The following is a 19,629-nucleotide window of genomic DNA, read 5'->3' on the forward strand; positions in this document are numbered from 1 at the left end:
GCATCAGAGTGGTCAAAGAGCCGCATGCGGCTCCGGAGCCGCGGGTTGCAGACCCCTGACCTAACCCAAGGTTCATAAAGCTTATATATTTAAAATTGCACTTTATAAGTTAACCCGGCCATATTGGCATGTGTTGCAATGTTAAGATTTCATCATTGATATATAAACTATCAGACTGCGTGGTCGGTAGTAGTGGCTTTCAGTAGGCCTTTAATGTCATGTTACAGTTGCATTTATACATGTTGTAAAGTTATTTAGAAATGTTTTGCAGCTAAAGCTATATAGTGTTTTTATGTCAAAATACATTTAATCTTGGAAGGTTTGTCTTTGAAAGAAACAAAGATGTGTTTAAAAAAGTAAACTTCATTTTAGCATCATTTGTGGCTTTTTGAGCTACGCCTGTCTGGGCACAAACTTGAGTTTCACTGGCTTCTTTGGTCTAAACGCCCAATCAAACTCCAGAGGAATCTAAAGGGTGGGGAAAAAGATGGTAGATGATGTCAGGAGCGGGACAAGCAGCCAGACTGTAGAAATACACCAATGTGTGTCTTACCATGGTCTCTTTGCACGTCTCTATGGTGTAACTCTGCAACAGACGCACGACCACCATCTTCATGGTGAGGAGAGCGTAGCGCATCCCCACGCAGTTGCGAGGGCCGAGGCCAAAGGGCATGTAGGCGTACGTGTTCACCTCTTCCGCGCGATCTTTGCTGAATCTGCGACAAGCAAAACAAAGATGCACAATTGGGACAACGTTGAACTTAAGCCTTAATGATGACGTCACACAACTTTTGTGCTTAGCATCCAAGATAATTACTGCAGTTAAACGAACACCAAATGTCCTATGTTGGTTTGAGTGTGCAATACTTCGTTTTTTAGTCATAGCCTGATTATATGAGGGCATATCGGTGGAGCAATTACAGATCTGGAAAGTCCTCGTTGAACGCTTTATTTTGAGGTAAGACTCGATGGGGTTTGTCGCAAATTGATTTTTGTTGTAAAAACAAAATTGTTACAGGCAATAACTATTAAATAACCATTATGCCGCAACATAAGCCTCATCTGGGCAGTGTTTTTTTTAATTACATGGTAAGCTTACCTCTCTGGTTGGAACTTCTCTGGGTCTTGCCAAAAGCGAGGGTCCTTGTGGAGGACAGTCACAGGAATGCCCACCATGGTTCCTTCGGGGAAAGTGTGGCCGTTAATCTGGATGGTCTTCTTGCACATCCTCTCAAGTCGCGGCGCGGGTGTAAGGACTCGCATCGACTCGTTAATGACGTTGTCCAGGTACTCCAGATTGAGCACGGTCTCGTACGATATAGGAGCCTTGAGGGAGACACAAAGACGAACAAGTAAAAACCGGGGTTATTGTGTTGATCAATGCGCCCTAGTGGCTGTAGGCATGTTAGAAATAAACAATAACTAAAATAAAACAAAAACACAAAATCAATGAATGAAATAAATATTTTAGGTACAGCCATACAGTCACGGCATATTTCTATACTTGTTTAAATAATGTTATATGTGTTTGTGGCCTAAATTAGGCATTTTTCAAGCATAAAAATTGTTAAAATAAAAATATTAATACTACAGTAGTAGGTTTAAAAATGATCGGTATCGGTTTCAAAAAGTAAAATGTATGACTTTTTAAAACGCCGCTGTGTACACGGACGTAGGGAGAAGTACAGAGCGCCAATAAACCTTAAAGGCACTTCCTTTGCGTGCGGGCCTAGTCACATAATATCTACGTTTTTTCACACACAAGTGAATGCAAAGCATACTTGGTCAACAGCCATACAGGTCACACTCAGGGTGGCCGTATAAACAACTTTAACACTGTTATAAATATGCGCCACACTGTGAACCCACACCAAACAAGAATGACAAACACATTTCGGGAGAACATCCGCACCGTAAAACAACAGAACAAATACCCAGAGCCCCTTGCAGCACTAACTCTTCTGGGACGCTACAATATACACCCCCCCCCCCCCCAACCATGTCCCAAACTCCAAGCTGCTGTTTTGAGGCATGTTAAAAAAAATAATGCACTTTGTGACTTCAATAATAAATATGGCAGTGCCATGTTGGCATTTTTTTCCATAATTTGAGTTGATTTATTTTGGAAAACCTTGTTACATTGTTTAATGCATCCAGCGGGGCATCACAACAAAATTAGGCATAATAATGTGTTAATTCCACGACTGTATATATCTGTATTGGTTGATATCGGAATCGGTAATTAAGAGTTGGACAATATCGGCAAAAAAAACATTATCGGACATCTCTATACAGTAGTATTGTCCACTAAATGAGACCAAACCAACTAGAGTGCGTTGTTCAGTATTGTGGCCATTGATTGGCTCAGGCAGCATTATTATATTGGACAAGATGTAAAGGTAACTTTGTGGGTGTTATTTCATGTCAAGAGGGCTCTCATAATGTTAAAAACTGTATTTAGAAGGTTGTTAACAGGTTTTAATGCTCTAGCTATAAAAATATTAATTTATGATAAAAAATTCCTACTTTGTGGAAATGTATTTACTACGATCAGACCAATTATCCTCACATTTGAAAGAAGTCAAGACGCAGTGGCTTACCGCTCTCCCTACATGCGTTCGTTCGTCTACCTACACTACAGTCGTCTGGACTTATTGGACTTCAGTTTCCAACTAAAGATGACCATATCAGACGACTTTCAACGCACTCACAACATTTCAGACGAGAAAGCCAGAGGCAAGCGTGATCTCCGTGGATTGTTGTCGGGTTAGGCAGGCAACAAAGACGGCGACGCAAGAGGAAACAAAAGCAAGGCCGCAGGGCTGGTCTACTGGCTAGGCTAAGGAAACCGCTACTCAAACCTCTACGGCCGAGCCTCTACATCACAAACGCCAGATTGACGGTACACAAAACGGACGATTTGCTGGCTGGCAATTGCTGTGCGCTTGTTATCCCAGAGACATGGTTCGCTACACAAATCCCTGATGCCACGCTACATCGATGGGACAGGAACAGTGACTCCGGGGGAAAAGGGGAGGGCGGCTCTGCATTTTTGTGAACAAAGGTTGGCATAATAACAGCACCTTGGACCTCTGACCTGGGGTTCATGTCGGTGAGATGCAGACCTTTTTTTCCTGCCTAGAGAGCTAACTGTTGTTGTCATCACTGCAGTCTATAAACCAGGGGTGCCCATTACGTCGATCGCAGGCTACCGGTCGATCGCGGAGGGTGTGTCAGTCGATCGGCAGCCAGGCATTAAAAAAATAGACCTAAAAATTAGCGATCATCAATCTTCACCGAGATGTCACTTTCGTCACTTGATTGACATTCTTGGCACCCGAGCGTCTTATGAGGTTGTCACTGGCTGCTGCGAACTCATTATTAAGAAAAAAATGACCGACAGGAAGGCGAGAAACACTTTTTTATTTCAACAGACTCTCGCGCCATACCTGACGTCAAAACTCTAAAGACCGACTGCACAGTTCCTATCTTCATAATAAAAGCGCTGCTTCATCCTGCCTGCGCTAACAAAATAAGAGTATCAGAAAGCTGGCGTGCACAAGCTAGCATGCTACGGAGTTTGTCGCCAATGTATTTCTTGTAAGGAGTATGGAAGCTGGACAAATAAGATGCCAAAACCCAACCACTTTCATGTGGTATTGGACAGAAAGGGGGACTTTTTTTCTCCTCCATTTGAAAATGTGGACGGTATCAGCACTACCGTCTGATTCCAATCAATGCAAGTCATCAGAATCAGGCAATACACCAACTTATAATCTTGTCTGCACGAAAGAAAGGAATCTATAAGTGTTAAACATGCTTGTATTATCATTAAACACCTTTAACTTGTTAACAAAAACGTCAGAGTTGTACCTCTCCCCACCTGAACCGGTCAGACCACCTCTCTCGAGTCACACTCCCTTCCAGTCGACAAACAAAGCCCACAAATAGGACCATCATAACCTGGTCCGAGGATGCCCTCCCCCGATTGCAGAACTACTGCTTTGAGTATACACAGTGGGATGCCTTCTCCCATGAACACCTGGCAACATTCACAGACGCAGAACTCTCTTCCACCAAGTACTGTATTGGGAATGTCAGTGTGGAAAATTGCATCCGGGTGTTCTCTAATCATAAATCCTGGAGGACGAGCCAGGTCCGAATGTTTCTCCAGGCTCGTGACTCAGCTTTCAAGTCAGGTGACAGAGCATTGTACAGTGCTGTTCGTGCCGACCTAAGGAGAGGCATTAGGACTGCCAAAGCGGAATACAAAAAGGAGGCTAGAAGAGCAACTAAACAACCCCAGGCAGGTGTGGCAGGGCATACAGATCAATACAAACTACAGAGGCTGCGCTTCGACACCTGAATACTCAGAAGTGGGATTGGCAGAGGAGCTGAATAGCTTTTTTGCCCGTTTTGAGTCCCAAACACCGCACTCAATGACTACATTTGCATGCACTGAATTACTTTGATTTCTAAAATAATTTGGCTCAAAAAAAGCATTCTACAACCCATGGAAACACATTAATCTGATCGTATTAGGCTTTTCTAAAGTCGGACTAACACACCAAGATTATGTGATTGAAAACCAGATCTCTCGAGTGGATGTGTGCCGCCGCAGGGGACCCTTTGTGTCGCGCAAGCGCCAATCAGCCAACGCACGGTATATAACCCGAGGCGAATCCCGTTCAATAAAAACAAAAGGCACAACTGGCAAGCTTGTACACAACAATAGCACCCCTCATTTGAAGCCGACAAACTGTATTTTCCTTTGGACTTAAAACTCCTTCCAGCAATCCATGGATCTCATTGGATTTTTAAGACATTCGAAAATTCCTTCAAAACAACTCTCTCCCACCAGTCTTTGCTTAGGACATGCACTCAATTCAGCAATTCTGAGACCTTTTTGTTAGTCGTGTCATGTTCGTAGCACAATCTAAGATTATTTTCTTGATACTGACTGCTATTTAACATCACAGCCATTAGAGATGTAGGATTTCTAATCTGTAGCCAATATTACAGCGGACATTGAGTACAACAAGAGCTGGGCTGTGAGGTGAGGCGGTTGCTCTGTACAGTGAACACTAGGAAAGCTGCGAGTCTGGATTGAAAACCTGGGAAGGTGCTCAAGACATGTGCCAACCAGCTACCAAAGGTTTTCACAGAGATTTTCAACCAACTCTGGAACAAGCCATCATCCCACCCTGCTTGGATTTTGCCACAATCCCGATCACCAAATGCTTTGACGAGCTAGTTTTGAGACACATCAAAACCTCCCCATCCTGGATCTGCACCAGTTCGCATACCGGCCTAACAGATCAATCGAAGACGCCAAAGCCATCGCTCTCCACTCAGCACTGAGCCGCCTGGAACAGCAGGGGAGCTTAGTCAGGATGCGACTTCAGCTTGGGTTTTAATACAATATCACAGAACATTCTGATCCCCAAACTAACCACCTGGGGCTCCCACCGTCCACCAGCTCCTGGATTTAGGATGTTTTGGTCAACCGACCCAAGCAGGTGAAACTGGGTTCTCACTTCTATCTCCCCTCGGCTCTCTCCAGGGCTGTGTGCTGAGCCCGCAACTGTACCCGTGCTACACATCCCACCCACCCACAGAACATCATTGTCAAATTTGCTGACATCAAGGGTGGTGGGGATGATTACACGGGGAAATGAGGTAGCCTACAGAGATAAGGTACTGAAACTCGACACTAAACATCACTAAGACCAAGGAACTCATTCGGGACTTCTGGCGAAACAGATGAATGTGTGGAGCAAATGGAGTCCTTCAAATTCCTCGGGATCCATATCACTGCAGACCTCTCCTGGTCCACCAACACCAAAGCGTTTGTCAATAAGGCCCAGCAGGGGCTACACTTCCTAAGGGTGCTCAGCTGCTGGTGACCTTCTACCATTCCACCATCGAGAGCCTGCTGACCTACGCTGGGACAGTGTGGCACTCTAGCTGACTGATGAGTGTGGCAAAAACCGCACAAAAAAAATCATCGGCTGCCCTCTGCTCACCTTAACTGCCGTCTACAACTCCCGTTTTCTCAGCAGGGCCAGAAAAATCTCCAATGACAACACCCACCTCAGCTCTCAAAACGTAAGCATGCTAGCATTTGCATGTTATTATAAAAGACCATACTTCTAAGATGGCGCCAAGTATCAAAATCTATGACTGTTAGTTATTAACATACTTTAGCTAAAAAGCTAGCATAAAACATTAGTATGCTAATGTTAGCATGCTAATATTATAGACGTTAGCATACTTCCAAGATGGCGCCAAGTATAAAAAAAACATGATTTTTAGGTAAAACATGCACAATTAGCGAAAAAGCTACAAAAAAAACTTTAGCATACTAATATAAGAGATGTGAGCATACTTCCAAGATGGCGCCAAGTATCACAAAACATGATCTTTGGGTTTAAACATACAAAATTAGCTAAAAAGCTAACAAAACGCATTAGCATGCTAACGTTCTCACTTGAGTATCACAAACCATGATTTTTAGGTTTAAACGTACACATTTTGCTAAAAAGTTAGCAAACAAAAGTTAGCATATTTCCAAGATGGTGCCGAGTATCACAAAACATGATTTTTGGGTTTAAACACACAAAATTAGCATTAGCATGCTAACTTTCTCACTTGCTTGACAGCACAGAGTATCACAAACCAAAACGTACACGTTTTCCTACAAAGTTAGCATTAATTGTTGGCATATTTCCAAGATAGTACCAAGTATCAAAATTAATGGTTTTGAGGATTTAACATTTCAAAACTAGCTAAAAAGCTATGCAAAGCACCTATCCACCTGTGCAGCATGTGAATGGGTGCAGGCCCCTAAATATGAAAATGTGCAAATGTATCCATGCTAACACACAACAGCATGAGTGGTGATGGCGTACATCTGTGGTAACGTTGGCGTCGATCTCCTCCTGCAAGGCCTTCATGGCGTCAGGGTTGGTGACCAGGTTGTACAGCAGGGACGTGAGGGCTGCGGCGGTGGTCTCAAAGCCCCCAAAGATGAAAATTAAGGCTTGTGAGAGGATCTCCTCTTCCGTCAGGCCTGCGACGACAGAATGGATATGCACTATGCACTTTGCGGGCGATAAAAGGTTTGGTGACTGTTGGGAAGTCCTACCTTTACTTGGCTGCTCCTGTTCGCTCTTTATGTCTGACACCGGTATCTCGTGTTGGATCATCACCTGCAGGAAGTCTTCACTGCTCTGCATGGAGGGAAACAAATGGCACACAACATTCGCATTAGAGACAGACGTGGCTGCAAACTTCAACCAGTATAATAACCACATTGCCACTCTATGCGGTTGTTTAGGCCCACATGATTATGGCGACCGGTCAATTCAGTAGCTGATCACCAATGTGGTCGCCGTGCTCTGCAGGTGTTTGCTCGTTCTACTTTAAAGGACTTAATTTTCTCATTGATAAAATTCTGCTTTGTTCCATCTAAACTAGAGATGTCCGATAATATCGGCAGACCGATATTATCAGACATCTCTAGCCGATAAATGCTTTAAAATGTAATATCGGAAATTATCGGTATCGGTTTCAAAATTATCAGTATCAGTTTCAAAAAGTAAAATGTATGACTTTTTAAAACACCGCTGTGTACACGGACGTAGGGAGAAGTACAGAGCGCCAATAAACCTTAAAGGCACTGCCTTTGCGTGCCGGCCCAGTCACATAATATCTACGGCTTTTCACTCACACAAGTGAATGCAAGGCATACTTGATCAACAGTCATACAGGTCACACTGAGGGTGGCCGTATAAACAACTTTAACACTGTTACAAATATGCGCCAACCAAACAAGAATGACAAACACATTTCGGGAGAACATCCGCACCGTAACACAACATAAACACAACAGAACAAATACCCAGAACTCCTTGCAGCACTAACTCTTCCGGGACGCTACAATATACACCCCCCGCACCCCCCAAAAAAAGCCATTATCGGACATCTCTAATCTAAACTTTAATTCAGCCGTGAGTCAACATGTCCTTTGTTATAGTTTGAGTTCAGTTTAGCAGCATCGCGGGGGGTGTATATTGTAGCGTCCCGGAAGAGTTAGTGCTGCAAGGGGTTCTGGGTATTTGTTCTGTTGTTTGTGTTGTGTTACGGTGCGGATGTTCTCCCGAAATGTGTTTGTCATTCTTGTTTGGTGTGGGTTCACAGTGTGGCGCATATTTGTAACAGTGTTAAACTTTTTTGTACGGCCACCCTCAGTGTGACCTGTATGGCTGTTGACCAAGTATGCTTGCATTCACTTGTGTGTGTGAAAAGCCGTAGATATTATGTGACTGGGCCGGCATGCAAAGGCAGCGCTCTGTACTTCTCCCTACGTCCGTGTACACAGCGGCGTTTTAAAAAGTCATAAATTTTACTTTTTGAAACCGATACCAATAATTTCCGATATTACATTTTAAAGCATTTATCAGCCAATAATATCGGCAGTCCCATATCGGACATCCCTAATTTATATTCATATATATTCGCTGTTACAAACGGCCCTCTGAGGGTAGCCATAACTGCGATGTGGCCCTCAATGAAAACAAGTTTGACACCCTTTCCCTCGCGCAGTGGTTCTTAAACATTTTTCACCAACCCTCAGAAAAAACGTGGCTCTACAGGGACCCACATTAAAATACAGTAGCGTAGTGGGCCGAATAGTCATTAAACACAATGCAGAGATTTGTTTTTTGTTTTTTTTATATTAAGTCCTGAGTTCCAGGATCTTTCTGTGTGGAGTTTGCATGTTCTACCCGTGACTGCGTGGGTTCTCTGCGGGTACTCCGGCTTCCTCCCACCTCCAAAGACATGCACCTGGGGATAGGCTGATTGGTAACACTAAATTGGCCCTAGTGTGTGAATGTGAGTTTGAATGTTGTCTGTCTATCTGTGTTGGCCCTGTCATGAGGTGGCGACTTGTCCAGGGTGTGCCCCGCCTTCCGCCCAAATGTAGCTGAGATAGGCTCCAGCAACCCCGCGACCCCGAAAGGGACAAGCGGTAGAAAATGGACGGATGGATGGATATTAATATAATGGATCTATAATTAATATAACTGGATATCAGGAGGATGCAAGTGTTCGACTCTTACCTTGTGTACTTCCGTGACGACCTCCTTAAAGTTTTACAATCAATCTCTGCAAATATCTCGCAGCTAAAATGCACCAAACATGGATAACCGTGGAGAGATGTTTATTTTTCTTTCCCATCATGCACTGTAATAGATTTAAATGGGTGTAATTTAGATTTTTTTATGGTGTTTGGACATGTTTTGAATAATATCCACAAAGTTCAGTGACCATGTGTATTGACTTTTTGTGTTGGTTGCATTTTGTTTTTGCGCCATGATTAGGGAAGGTTGTTTGGATTGTGTCATATAGGTAAATGCTATGCTAATTTCATTTGAACGCACAATTCATGGTCATTGACCTGATTTAACCATATTGTCCACCAGATGGCGGCAAATATGTAATTATCAGGCTGTCAGATATCTAAAATTAATTTCAAAACACTCAGCGTTGTGATTCCTTATTGAACTCATGACGTCTCACAGGCCACATTTAAGACGGTAGTTTGGACACCCCTGTGTGTAAATAGCAGAGGTGGAACCAAGTCATTGTTTTGCAAGTCACAAGTAAGTCTCAAGTCAAGTCCCGAGTCAAGACAGGCAAGTCCCGAGTCAAGTCCAAATTCAAGCCTGGAAAGATTTAAGTCAAGTCCCAAGTCCTGCATTTTGAGTTTCGAGTCCTTTCAAGTCCTTTTAACCACAGACTAATATATTTACACAGATTGTGTATGCTTTTCAAACGCTGTATTTATTCATTAAAACAAGTGCATTTGAAATTGCAGGAAAAAAAATTGTGCTGACATTGCACTTCATAATAGCACTATTAACCAGTCATTTTAAACATTTAACTCATTCCTTTACGGAATAAACACATTTGCAAAAACAAGGGCAACTGTACTTATTTGCACAAAAGTGTTAACATTGTATTTCCATGGCATATTGCATTGTAACTAGTTCCACAGCAGTTTCTATCCTGTTCTTACCTTATCTCATTGATCTCATCTCATACTGTATGTGTGTTTATGTGTGCGTACACATGAAAAACATAACAAATACAAGAACATAACAATGAACAGAGTTGTACTTTTTAGATGTCAGGGTCCTATGCAATATGTACACATATTCTTAAAGGCCTACTGAAATGAATGTTTTTTATTTAAACGGGGATAGCAGATCTATTCTATGTGTCATACTTGATCATTTCGCGATATTGCCATATTTTTGCTGAAAGGATTTAGTATAGAACAACGACGATAAAGATTGCAACTTTTGGTATCTGATAAAAAAAAGGCTTGCCCCTACCGGAAGTAGCGTGACGTAGTCAGTTGAACATATACGCAAAGTTCCCTATTGTTTACAATGATGGCCGCATGAAGTGAGAGAGATTCGGACCGAGAAAGTGACAATTTCCCCATTAATTTGAGCGAGGATGAAAGATTTGTGGATGAGTAAAGTGCAAGTGAAGGACTAGTGGGGAGTTGAAGCTATTCAGATAGGGAAGATGCTGTGAGAGCCGGGGGTGACCTGATATTCAGCTGGGAATGACTACAACAGTAAATAAACACAAGACATATATATACTCTATTAGCCACAACACAACCAGGCTTATATTTAATATGCCACAAATTAATCCTGCATAAAAACACCTGCGTGTTTGTTACGCTAGCTCCTAGCTCCTCTGCTAGCTCCTAGCTCCATAGAACACGCCAATACAATTCAAACACCTGATCAACACACACAATCACTCAGCCCAAAAGACCGTTCACCTAACCCAAGGTTCATAAAGCTTATATATTTTTAAAAAGTTACGTACATACGCAAAAAAAAGTTGTGCACATACGGTCAAGCGATTAAATGTTTAGAAGCCAAAGCTGCATACTCACAGTAGCACGTCTGCGTCTTTGTCATCCAAATCAAAGTAATCCTGGTAAGAGTCTGTGTTGTCTCAGTTCTCTACAGGCGTCTGTGTATCGAAGTCAAAAGTCCTCCTGGTTAGAGTCTCTGTTATCCGAGTTCTTCCATCTTGACTGCATCTTCCGGGAATGTAAACAAAGAAGCGCCGGCTGTGTACTGTTGTTGCTGACTACGTTCGAAAAATACGTCCATTTCGCACCGACAACTTTCTTCTTTGCTTGCTCAGCTTCATTCTCCATAATGCAATGAACATGATTGCAACAGATTCACGAACACAGATGTCCAGAATACTGTGGAATTATGAAATGAAAACAGAGCTTTTTCGTATTGGCTTCAATGTGGAAGGCATACCCGTGTTCGCCGGTCTACGTCACGCGCATACGTCATCCTCAGAGGCGTTTCGAACCGGAAGTTTAGCGGCAAATTTAAAATGTCACTTTATAAGTTAACCCGGCCGTATTGGCATGTGTTATAATGTTAAGATTTCATCATTGATATATAAACTATCAGACTGCGTGGTCGGTAGTAGTGGCTTTCAGTAGGCCTTTAATATAGTATACATTTTAACTGACCTTTATTTGACTATGTTTGTCTTTTTGTAGGTGGTTAAAATATGCGGTGCTGCTGACCACCGTCTAATGTTACGTTACTGTGTGTGATACATTGACTAACGTAACGTTAATTGTAGGTACCTCATGCAACCCTGCTTAAAAAAAAAATCACTTGACAAAAAGTATGAATAAGGTAGCGAACTGCAGTGGACGCAACAGATTGCCGTGTTTGCAATGACGTTATGACCATACACATCTTATAAGTAGACGCAGCATTGGCTGCTGTGACGCAAGAAATTTGGCCGCCATCTTGAAGTGGTGATGAGGAGCCGGCGAGCAGCCTAAACTGACAGTTGACAGGTAGAAAACAAAGAAGGTGTTCAGCGTTTTCCTGCTCAAATAAGCGGACTGTTGAAAATAGGAATCAGGGGAAGTAAAATTTAACATTAATGTACCATTGGTTGTATTTTGTGAAAATAATATTACCACAGAGTTGAGAAGGAGCAAAGATCTTCAATATTTGTATGTGAAAATCACAAAGAAATCTTCTGGGGGAGGATGACCTCCCCCTACAGGGATTTGGTTTACAAACTTTCTGCCCCACCTAAAACAAAATTCACCAGCCGCCACTGATTATGATGCATTCTCATTTTAGGCAAAATATAAGACAATACTTTCTTAACAGTATAATTGTAACCAGGAATAAGTCTTCAAGTAACAATATTCAAATACTAACATTGTTGGGTAAAACAGAATTTGGTTTTATTCTGAATCCAGTGAAACAGATTGGTGGTTTTAGCTGATATAAAGACTTTCAGGTGTTTACATATGTTTATGTTTAAGTATTTGGCAGACGCTTTTATCCAAAGCGACATACATAAAAAATACATATAAAACAATCACTGTAAACATGATCATTTAAGGGAAGAATGTAATACAAAATATCAATACAAAGTGTCAAGACAGAATAAACTTTCTGCTGCTGCAGCAACAGAGATACAGTCTCTAAGATATATACAGGTAGATATTTAATGTATTCATACATTGTTTATGTAGGATATATGCATGTATATATAACCTAATCATATTGTTTCTTCAATTTAAAAATAGCTGACCGTTTTTTCCCTCTTCTCTGGGATTATATTCCCAGTTTTGATCTCGGACGTCTGGTCACTTGTAGCATATAAGAATATTCTATTACTGTTAAGCAAACTATGAATAATAAAACACGCCAAAACATATGTCCTTTATTATAGCTACACGTATGACAAAAAAGCGCGTGAAAATCAGTGGTATTCAGTGATGTAAAATGAATTAAATGCGCTGACAGTTCATTGCTCCTGACAAATGAATTGCACTGAGTGAAGCGGATCACTACTCCAAGATGGCGGCCCCGCGTCTCGTCTGCGCCAGTAGGCAGTAGCGCTCGATGCTGCGTACCCTTATAAGATGTCTATGGTTATAACGTTAGCAGTGAGTTTACAGCCTCACTGATTTAACTACACAGCAAATAAAAGTCACGTTACTTAGCCAATAAACGTTATCTTACATTCAAAACTTACCCTTCTTTGTGCAACTTCAAATGTCGAACGAAGTTGGAAGTTGTTGCGTCTCCGTCTGTAATATTCAAACTGCGTGATTTGCATAAGGCAATTCGTTTTCTATTGACCAAGTCGTAGTTTTTATACCCAAACGAAACCAAATTTGGCATATTTTTTTCTCACTGGCGCGTCGTTTGACAATTATTCTTGGTTGGTTTTTATGCAATTTGATTGAATGAGTGCTTTGGGGACGAATACAACGTAGAACTAATTTGATTGGCTATTGTACTGACAGACACACACGCTGACACACACAACACGCTGATAGACAGACAGACAAGTACAAAATGAAAGATACGGAGCGCTTCTAAATAACTTTTAATCTTTGGGTTTTGGGGAAAGTAGCAAGTCATGTCAAGTCAAAAGGCTCAAGCCCAAGTGAAGTCACAAGTCATTGACGTTAAAGTCTAAGTCGAGTTGCACGTCTCTTTACATTTTGTCAAGTCGAGTCTAAAGTCATCAAATTCATGACTCAAGTCTGACTCGAGTCCAAGTCATGTGACTCGAGTCCACACCTCTGGTAAATAGGGAGGGAGAACTTACCGACTGGTCGTTTTGATGCTCGTCTTTAAACTTCTTAATGATGTTGAAGAAAAAGTCCACATGGTGCTTGGGTATGAGGTCAAATTTGAACAGGTGGAGCAGATATTTTGTGAAGGGAAAGAGCACTGGAAAGGAGATGAGAAAAAGCGAGATTGAGCTCATGGCCTTCCTCGTCGGACAGAACCGATGCATACGTACTCGGGACCATCATTTTCCAAAATTTCATGTTGATAATGCCTTTGAGATGAGCGACAATGACGCTGTCTGGGTTGTTTATGGAGTCGACCTCCACGCCGAAGGAGGCGCCGGTGATCACGTCCAAACTGTAGGACCCTACAAATCTACAGCGCCAAACACAAACAGCGGAAACTTCTTTTTTTTTCCAAGAAAAAAACAAACAAACAATTGTTTTGTACACACTGTTTGATGTCAACCGCTTGGCTTAAGTCTTTTTTCCCGAGACTCTCCACCAGTCGGTCCGCCAAGCGAGCGACGAGGGGAAAGACCTTGGATCAGAAAAAATAAATTGGGTTTTTTAATATCATTAGTAGTTGCAGGCAAATCTGGGTTTTTGTAAGCCTTATTTTTCAGTGAAAATGTTCGCCAAAATCTCTGTCAAGCGTCTCGGTTATCTTACAGCCAAACATCGCACGTATCAAACTACGGTATTTTCTGCGTGTAACCTAACACAAACTATTATAATTCTCTATAAAATGTATTCTTGAGAGCTGTAAAAATTATCGCTTTATTAATCTTCGAAATATCAAACATTTCAGTACTAAAATAACATGACGGAATAGCCGAGCGACAAAGTAAGCACTTCCTTCTTAAAATAACACAAAGTCAGGCTTTTGTGTGATTACTGCGGCCTAAAAATGTCTGAATTTTCCGCAGATTTTTCAGAAAGCTGCAACAAAAGTTGCAATTTTTTTAAGGCTAATTGCTTTTAATAATATTGAATTAACTTGTGATTTTATGAATTTGTTGTCAATGCTTAAGTGTTCCTTGTAAACTTAACCTCAAAAACCACAAATTGAAAATGACAGTACTCGTTTTATACCGCTCAGACTTAAAAGTAGACAGTAGATGGCAGCAAAAGCACATACTCGGAGCTCATGGTCAAATTATTGTGCTGTTTTAAATAACTTTACTGTAAGCAGCTACTTTTTTCCTCCGCTTTGAACCATGCTGCCCTTTGAAAGGGTACGGCTAATTTATGGATTTTTATTCACTGACGGCCATAACGCAAATTATTAATAAAAAAAATAAAATAAAAAAAGCAAAGAAACTGACAAGGTGTGATAGTGGTATTGTTTAGACTTTGGCGCAACCTTTTGGATGAGTTTGCTCTCTGTAAGTGCTGCCTTTCTGTTTAGACTGAGCTTTCAACCGGATGTATAAGTGCCATTCCATCCTCTTGTCGTCCATAGCGTTTCTACTCTTTTGTATCATTCATTCATCACTACAAGCAACGTTTGTAAGTTTTACAATGTGACTAAAACAATTCTTACTTACTAAACCATCCCATGTGTGATGGCCAGGAGTGTTTTCATGCATATTTGTACTGGCTATCGTAATGTAATGAAGCTAGCGTCGTTAGAATGACCTAATATGCTAACACGTTTACGAGTGTTTGTGTTAGTATTATTAACTTATAATGGCATTCTTTTTGTATTGTTTCAGTTTCGTAAATTCACCAAAACGTCACCATGGAGTTATTGACGATGACAATGACTTCTCTTTTTTCTGAAACGCTGTTTTACTGCAGTACAGACACTGTTTGGAAACAATTCAGGTATGTAAATAAACATTTACAAAATGTTTCGTATCAGTATATACAGTATCTCCGGCTAATATATGGAAAACTAAATTTTCTTCTAAAATGTTGTTTGTGCGGTTAATATACTGGTGTGCTCTATAGTCCAAAATAAAAGGTTAGTACAAATTGTAGTAATTATAACTACAGAAAGAAACACCACCAAAGGCTTCCTTAGTGTTTGCTCTACCATAAACAAGTTGCAGACGTTCTCTGTGTATGTTTTACACTTGAAAAGTGTTTTTCCATCTTAAACATTAATTTATGTTCCAACACATTTATCCCTGCACATGTAGAATATTTGACTGTTGAGAGCGATCTATAGCGCTAATATTTGTTGATAAATGAGAGACAATGAGGGGTTATCATCACAGTTCAACGTCTCTAACATGTAAATGCTGCCTCTTTGCTCCGTCAGCATTGCAAATGAAAATATGTTCTTATTGACTTACCCTGGATTAATAAAGGTTAAATTAATATATAAATGCATGTAAACTAGGAAGACAGGATGCTGGCGTGTTGCAAGTTGTTAATACACTACGTTACCCAGAAGACTTAGCGCTATAGGGAGGAACAGGAAGTAGGTCTGAGCCACGCGGTATGACGACAGTTGTGCCATTTGAGCAATAAGGAGCGGCTATATTGTTACACATTGTTGTTCCTGCTTCGTCTACACAAGAAACAAACATAAGTTTTGATGAGACGGTTGACGTGTGTGTTGAGAGACAAATTCGATGGCGAAAATGATGCGGATTGGCTAAAACGTACGAGGAAGTTGCGGTCATTGGGCAAAGTTGCGAGAGAAAAGGTGTTTCATAAACACAGTCCGCGCATATATTATGCCTTATTTTTTGAGTCTCTTTGCTCATGCAAAATTAAAAACAATTAACATTAATTAAAAATGAATATTAATTAAATACAATATTAATATTGAATTAGAAATAATCCACAGCTATGCTGTGATTAAGCATATTTTGTTTTTTTAAATTCATTTTTGACAGTCCTCGTAATTTAAAATGTTTGTGTGTCTGGAACAGATTAATTAGATTTACTAAAAAAAAATAGATGTATTTTTAATATTTATTATATATAATTAATAATTAATCAAATTAAATAAAAGTAATATGATTAATCATAATGTTTTTTTTATTGCTACAGTTTTTGTACAATGTAGTTTTGACAGTTGTCGTAATTTTACATTTTAAGCTGTCTGGAACAGATTAATTAGATTTAATTTTGTAAAATAGATGTATTTTTAATAATTATGTATAATTAATAGTTAATCAAATTAAATAAAAGTAATTTGATTAATCATAATTTATTTTTGCTACAGTTTTTGTACAATGTAGTTTTGACAGTCGTCGTAATTTTACATTTTTGGGTGTCTGGAACAGATGAATTAGATTTCATTTTAAAAATAGATGTATTTTTAATAATTAATATATATAATCAATAATTAATCAAATTAAATAAAAGCAATATATTTAATCATAATTTATTTTTTTAAGTGCTACAGTTTTTGTACAATGTAGTTTTGACAGTCGTCGTAATTTTAAATTTGTGGGTGTCTGGAACAGATTAATTAGATTTACTTTTTAAAAATACATGTATTTTTAATAATTAATATATATAATCAATAATTAATCAAATTAAATAAAAGCAAAATATTTAATCATAATTTATTTTTTTAAGTGCTACAGTTTTTGTACAATGTAGTTTTGACAGTCGTCGTAATTTTAAATGTTTGGGTGTCTGGAACAGATGAATTAGATTTACTTTTTAAAAATAGATGTATTTTTAATAATTATTATATATAATCAATAATTAATCAAATTAAATAAAAGCAATATATTTAATCATAATATATTTTTTTAAAGTGCTACAGTTTTTGTACAATGTAGTTTTGACAGTCGTCGTAATTTTACATTTTTGGGTGTCTGGAACAGATTAATTTTATTTACTTTAAAAAAAATGGATGTAATACGTTTTTAATAATGATTATATTTTTTTATTAATAATTAATCAAATGAAATAATAAAAGTAATATAATTAATCAATTAATTGTTTTAATTGCTATTGTGCATTCGAACAATGTAGTTTTGCTCAGGCTTTTTGCAACAAATTACTAACAAAAACCGAGGTTTGACTGTGGTGTATTAACGTAGACACTTAAATAAGCTTTGAAAAAAGAAAACATGCACTCTTATCCAGATCTACACAAATGTTTAAACTTCCCATGTCCCTCCTTGGTGGAGGTATCTACCGGTGTCTCATGATAGGTCAAACATTTGGACGGCCATAGCGGCGCCACCCCCACCTGCTTCAGTCTGCCGCCGGTGAAGCACGGCGACAAGGAGCTGCGTATTCTTTTCCACTTTTCGTCCTTGACGTTGGTGATGGCCTCATTCAGCGTTCCCAACACCAAGTTGTCCTGCGGGACATTTTAGCAGGTATTTTAGGATATCTTGACAAAGGACATAACTATAAAACCTGAACGAGGACATACCTATGAGTAGTCAGTGGTGATGTGCGATACCGCTGATTTTATTTCCGATTCGATACCGGATAAAATTCAGGCCGGCACCGGCGATACTGTACTTTGTGCAAATATATTGTACCTAGTGTGCCTGCAAACATTTAAAAAGTTGTGTATTTCAAATAATAACATCTCATATAAATAAATAAATGATAAATGGGTTGTACTTGTATAGCGCTTTTCTACCTTCAAGGTACTCAAAGCGCTTTGACACTATTTCCACATTCACACACACATTCACACACTGATGGCGGGAGCTGCCATGCAAGGCGCTAACCAGCAGCCATCAGGAGCAAGGGTGAAGTGTCTTGCCCAAGGACACCAACGGACGTGACTAGGATGGTAGAAGGTGGGGATTGAACCCCAGTAACCAGCAACCCTCCGATTGCTGGCACGGCCACTCTACCAACTTCGCCATATCACAACAAATACAAACTACAGAGTTTTTTATTTATTTTAAACTCTGAAGTATAATGAGGTAGTGGGGTGAATAACAATATGGCCAAGCTAATACAACAGAAAACACAAAGTAGACAAAAATGGTGTTTCAAACCATAAAAAAGTTAAATAAGTAAAAATAATAAAAGCATTAAAAGAATGAATAAGAGCTATTAGAATTAAAAAGAAAAAAACAGTAAAAATGTAAGAAAAAAGCAAAAATTCAGAATGTGAAGAGAAGAAGCGGAAATGTTTAAACTAATAATTAACAATAATATACTTAGTCATCAATAACATTAAGGAAGAAGGACAATAATTCAAAAGCAGGAACATCTATCCTCAACAAAACTTCTGGAGCTTCTGTTTCTTCATGCTGTTAACTATCTGTGCAGCTGCACATGCTGGAAACGAGTAGCGAAGGCAGAATAATTAATTAATTGACATTGCCGTGTGAAAGCTGATGTGTTGACTTTGCAACTACGTAAACACAGTCTCACAGCAATATAACCTGCAGAGGCACTTTTTGGCGAAATATCCACATTTCGATGTCCGGCCCCTGCAGTAGTTAAATAGCCCTAATCTAAATGGTAGTAGTTCAATCATACACACACCAGGTACAGAAATACAATTTTGTACTCACATTCTATTATGTCCTAATTTTTATTGTTTTATTTTTATTTTATTTTTTAATCCATAATTTTTTTGTTGCTTATTTGTGTATTTGTTTTTCTATATTGTTAAAATGCTACACATTTTTTTAGGCGAGGGAAAATTCAAACTAGTGATGTCACTGCCAAAGCATGGCAATATGGTACCGCCTTATGGAATGTTTACAATAAAACTTTGAAAAGACAACAAAAAATTATATTATATCCAATATTTCAAAAATAATTCCCACCAATAGAGTCATAAATTTATTCTGACCTACATCTTGTCGTATAACTAATCCCAGTGGTTGTTTCCTTGATTTAAAAAACTGTTAAAAAACTAACTATAATAACGAGTCAGTCTTTTGAGCGGCTCTTTAAAAGAAACGGCTCCTCAAGATCCAACTCTTCAAATGTATCCATAAATACCGTCTCTACAAATAACCTTACCACAAATAAATACATACATACGTACATGCGTA

At 39.4% G+C, this 19,629-nt stretch overlaps 1 protein-coding gene across 2 annotated transcripts in view; it reads right to left on the reverse strand.

Moving 5' to 3' along the window:
- Window positions 1–182: 182 nt before the first annotated feature.
- The window catches only part of LOC133657805 (cytochrome P450 3A40-like), a 27,312-nt gene continuing 7,865 nt past the window's right edge, over window positions 183–19,629 (reverse strand). Inside the window, exons 5-13 of one of the 2 annotated variants that reach the window (XM_062059565.1) lie at window positions 17,844–17,957; window positions 14,131–14,216; window positions 13,909–14,051; window positions 13,711–13,835; window positions 7,148–7,232; window positions 6,912–7,072; window positions 1,100–1,326; window positions 554–716; window positions 183–468 (exon numbers count right to left, since the gene is read on the reverse strand). In XM_062059565.1, coding sequence (XP_061915549.1) covers window positions 394–468; window positions 554–716; window positions 1,100–1,326; window positions 6,912–7,072; window positions 7,148–7,232; window positions 13,711–13,835; window positions 13,909–14,051; window positions 14,131–14,216; window positions 17,844–17,957 — 1,179 coding nt within the window. In that variant the 3' untranslated portion in view covers window positions 183–393. Of the gene's footprint in view, window positions 469–553; window positions 717–1,099; window positions 1,327–6,911; window positions 7,233–13,710; window positions 13,836–13,908; window positions 14,052–14,130; window positions 14,217–17,843; window positions 17,958–19,629 lie in introns of both variants that reach the window. The other variant, XM_062059564.1, reaches the window with a different exon arrangement.

The sequence above is a fragment of the Entelurus aequoreus genome, linkage group LG09 (assembly GCF_033978785.1).
Source record: "Entelurus aequoreus isolate RoL-2023_Sb linkage group LG09, RoL_Eaeq_v1.1, whole genome shotgun sequence".
Classification (NCBI taxonomy): Eukaryota; Metazoa; Chordata; class Actinopteri; order Syngnathiformes; family Syngnathidae; genus Entelurus; species Entelurus aequoreus.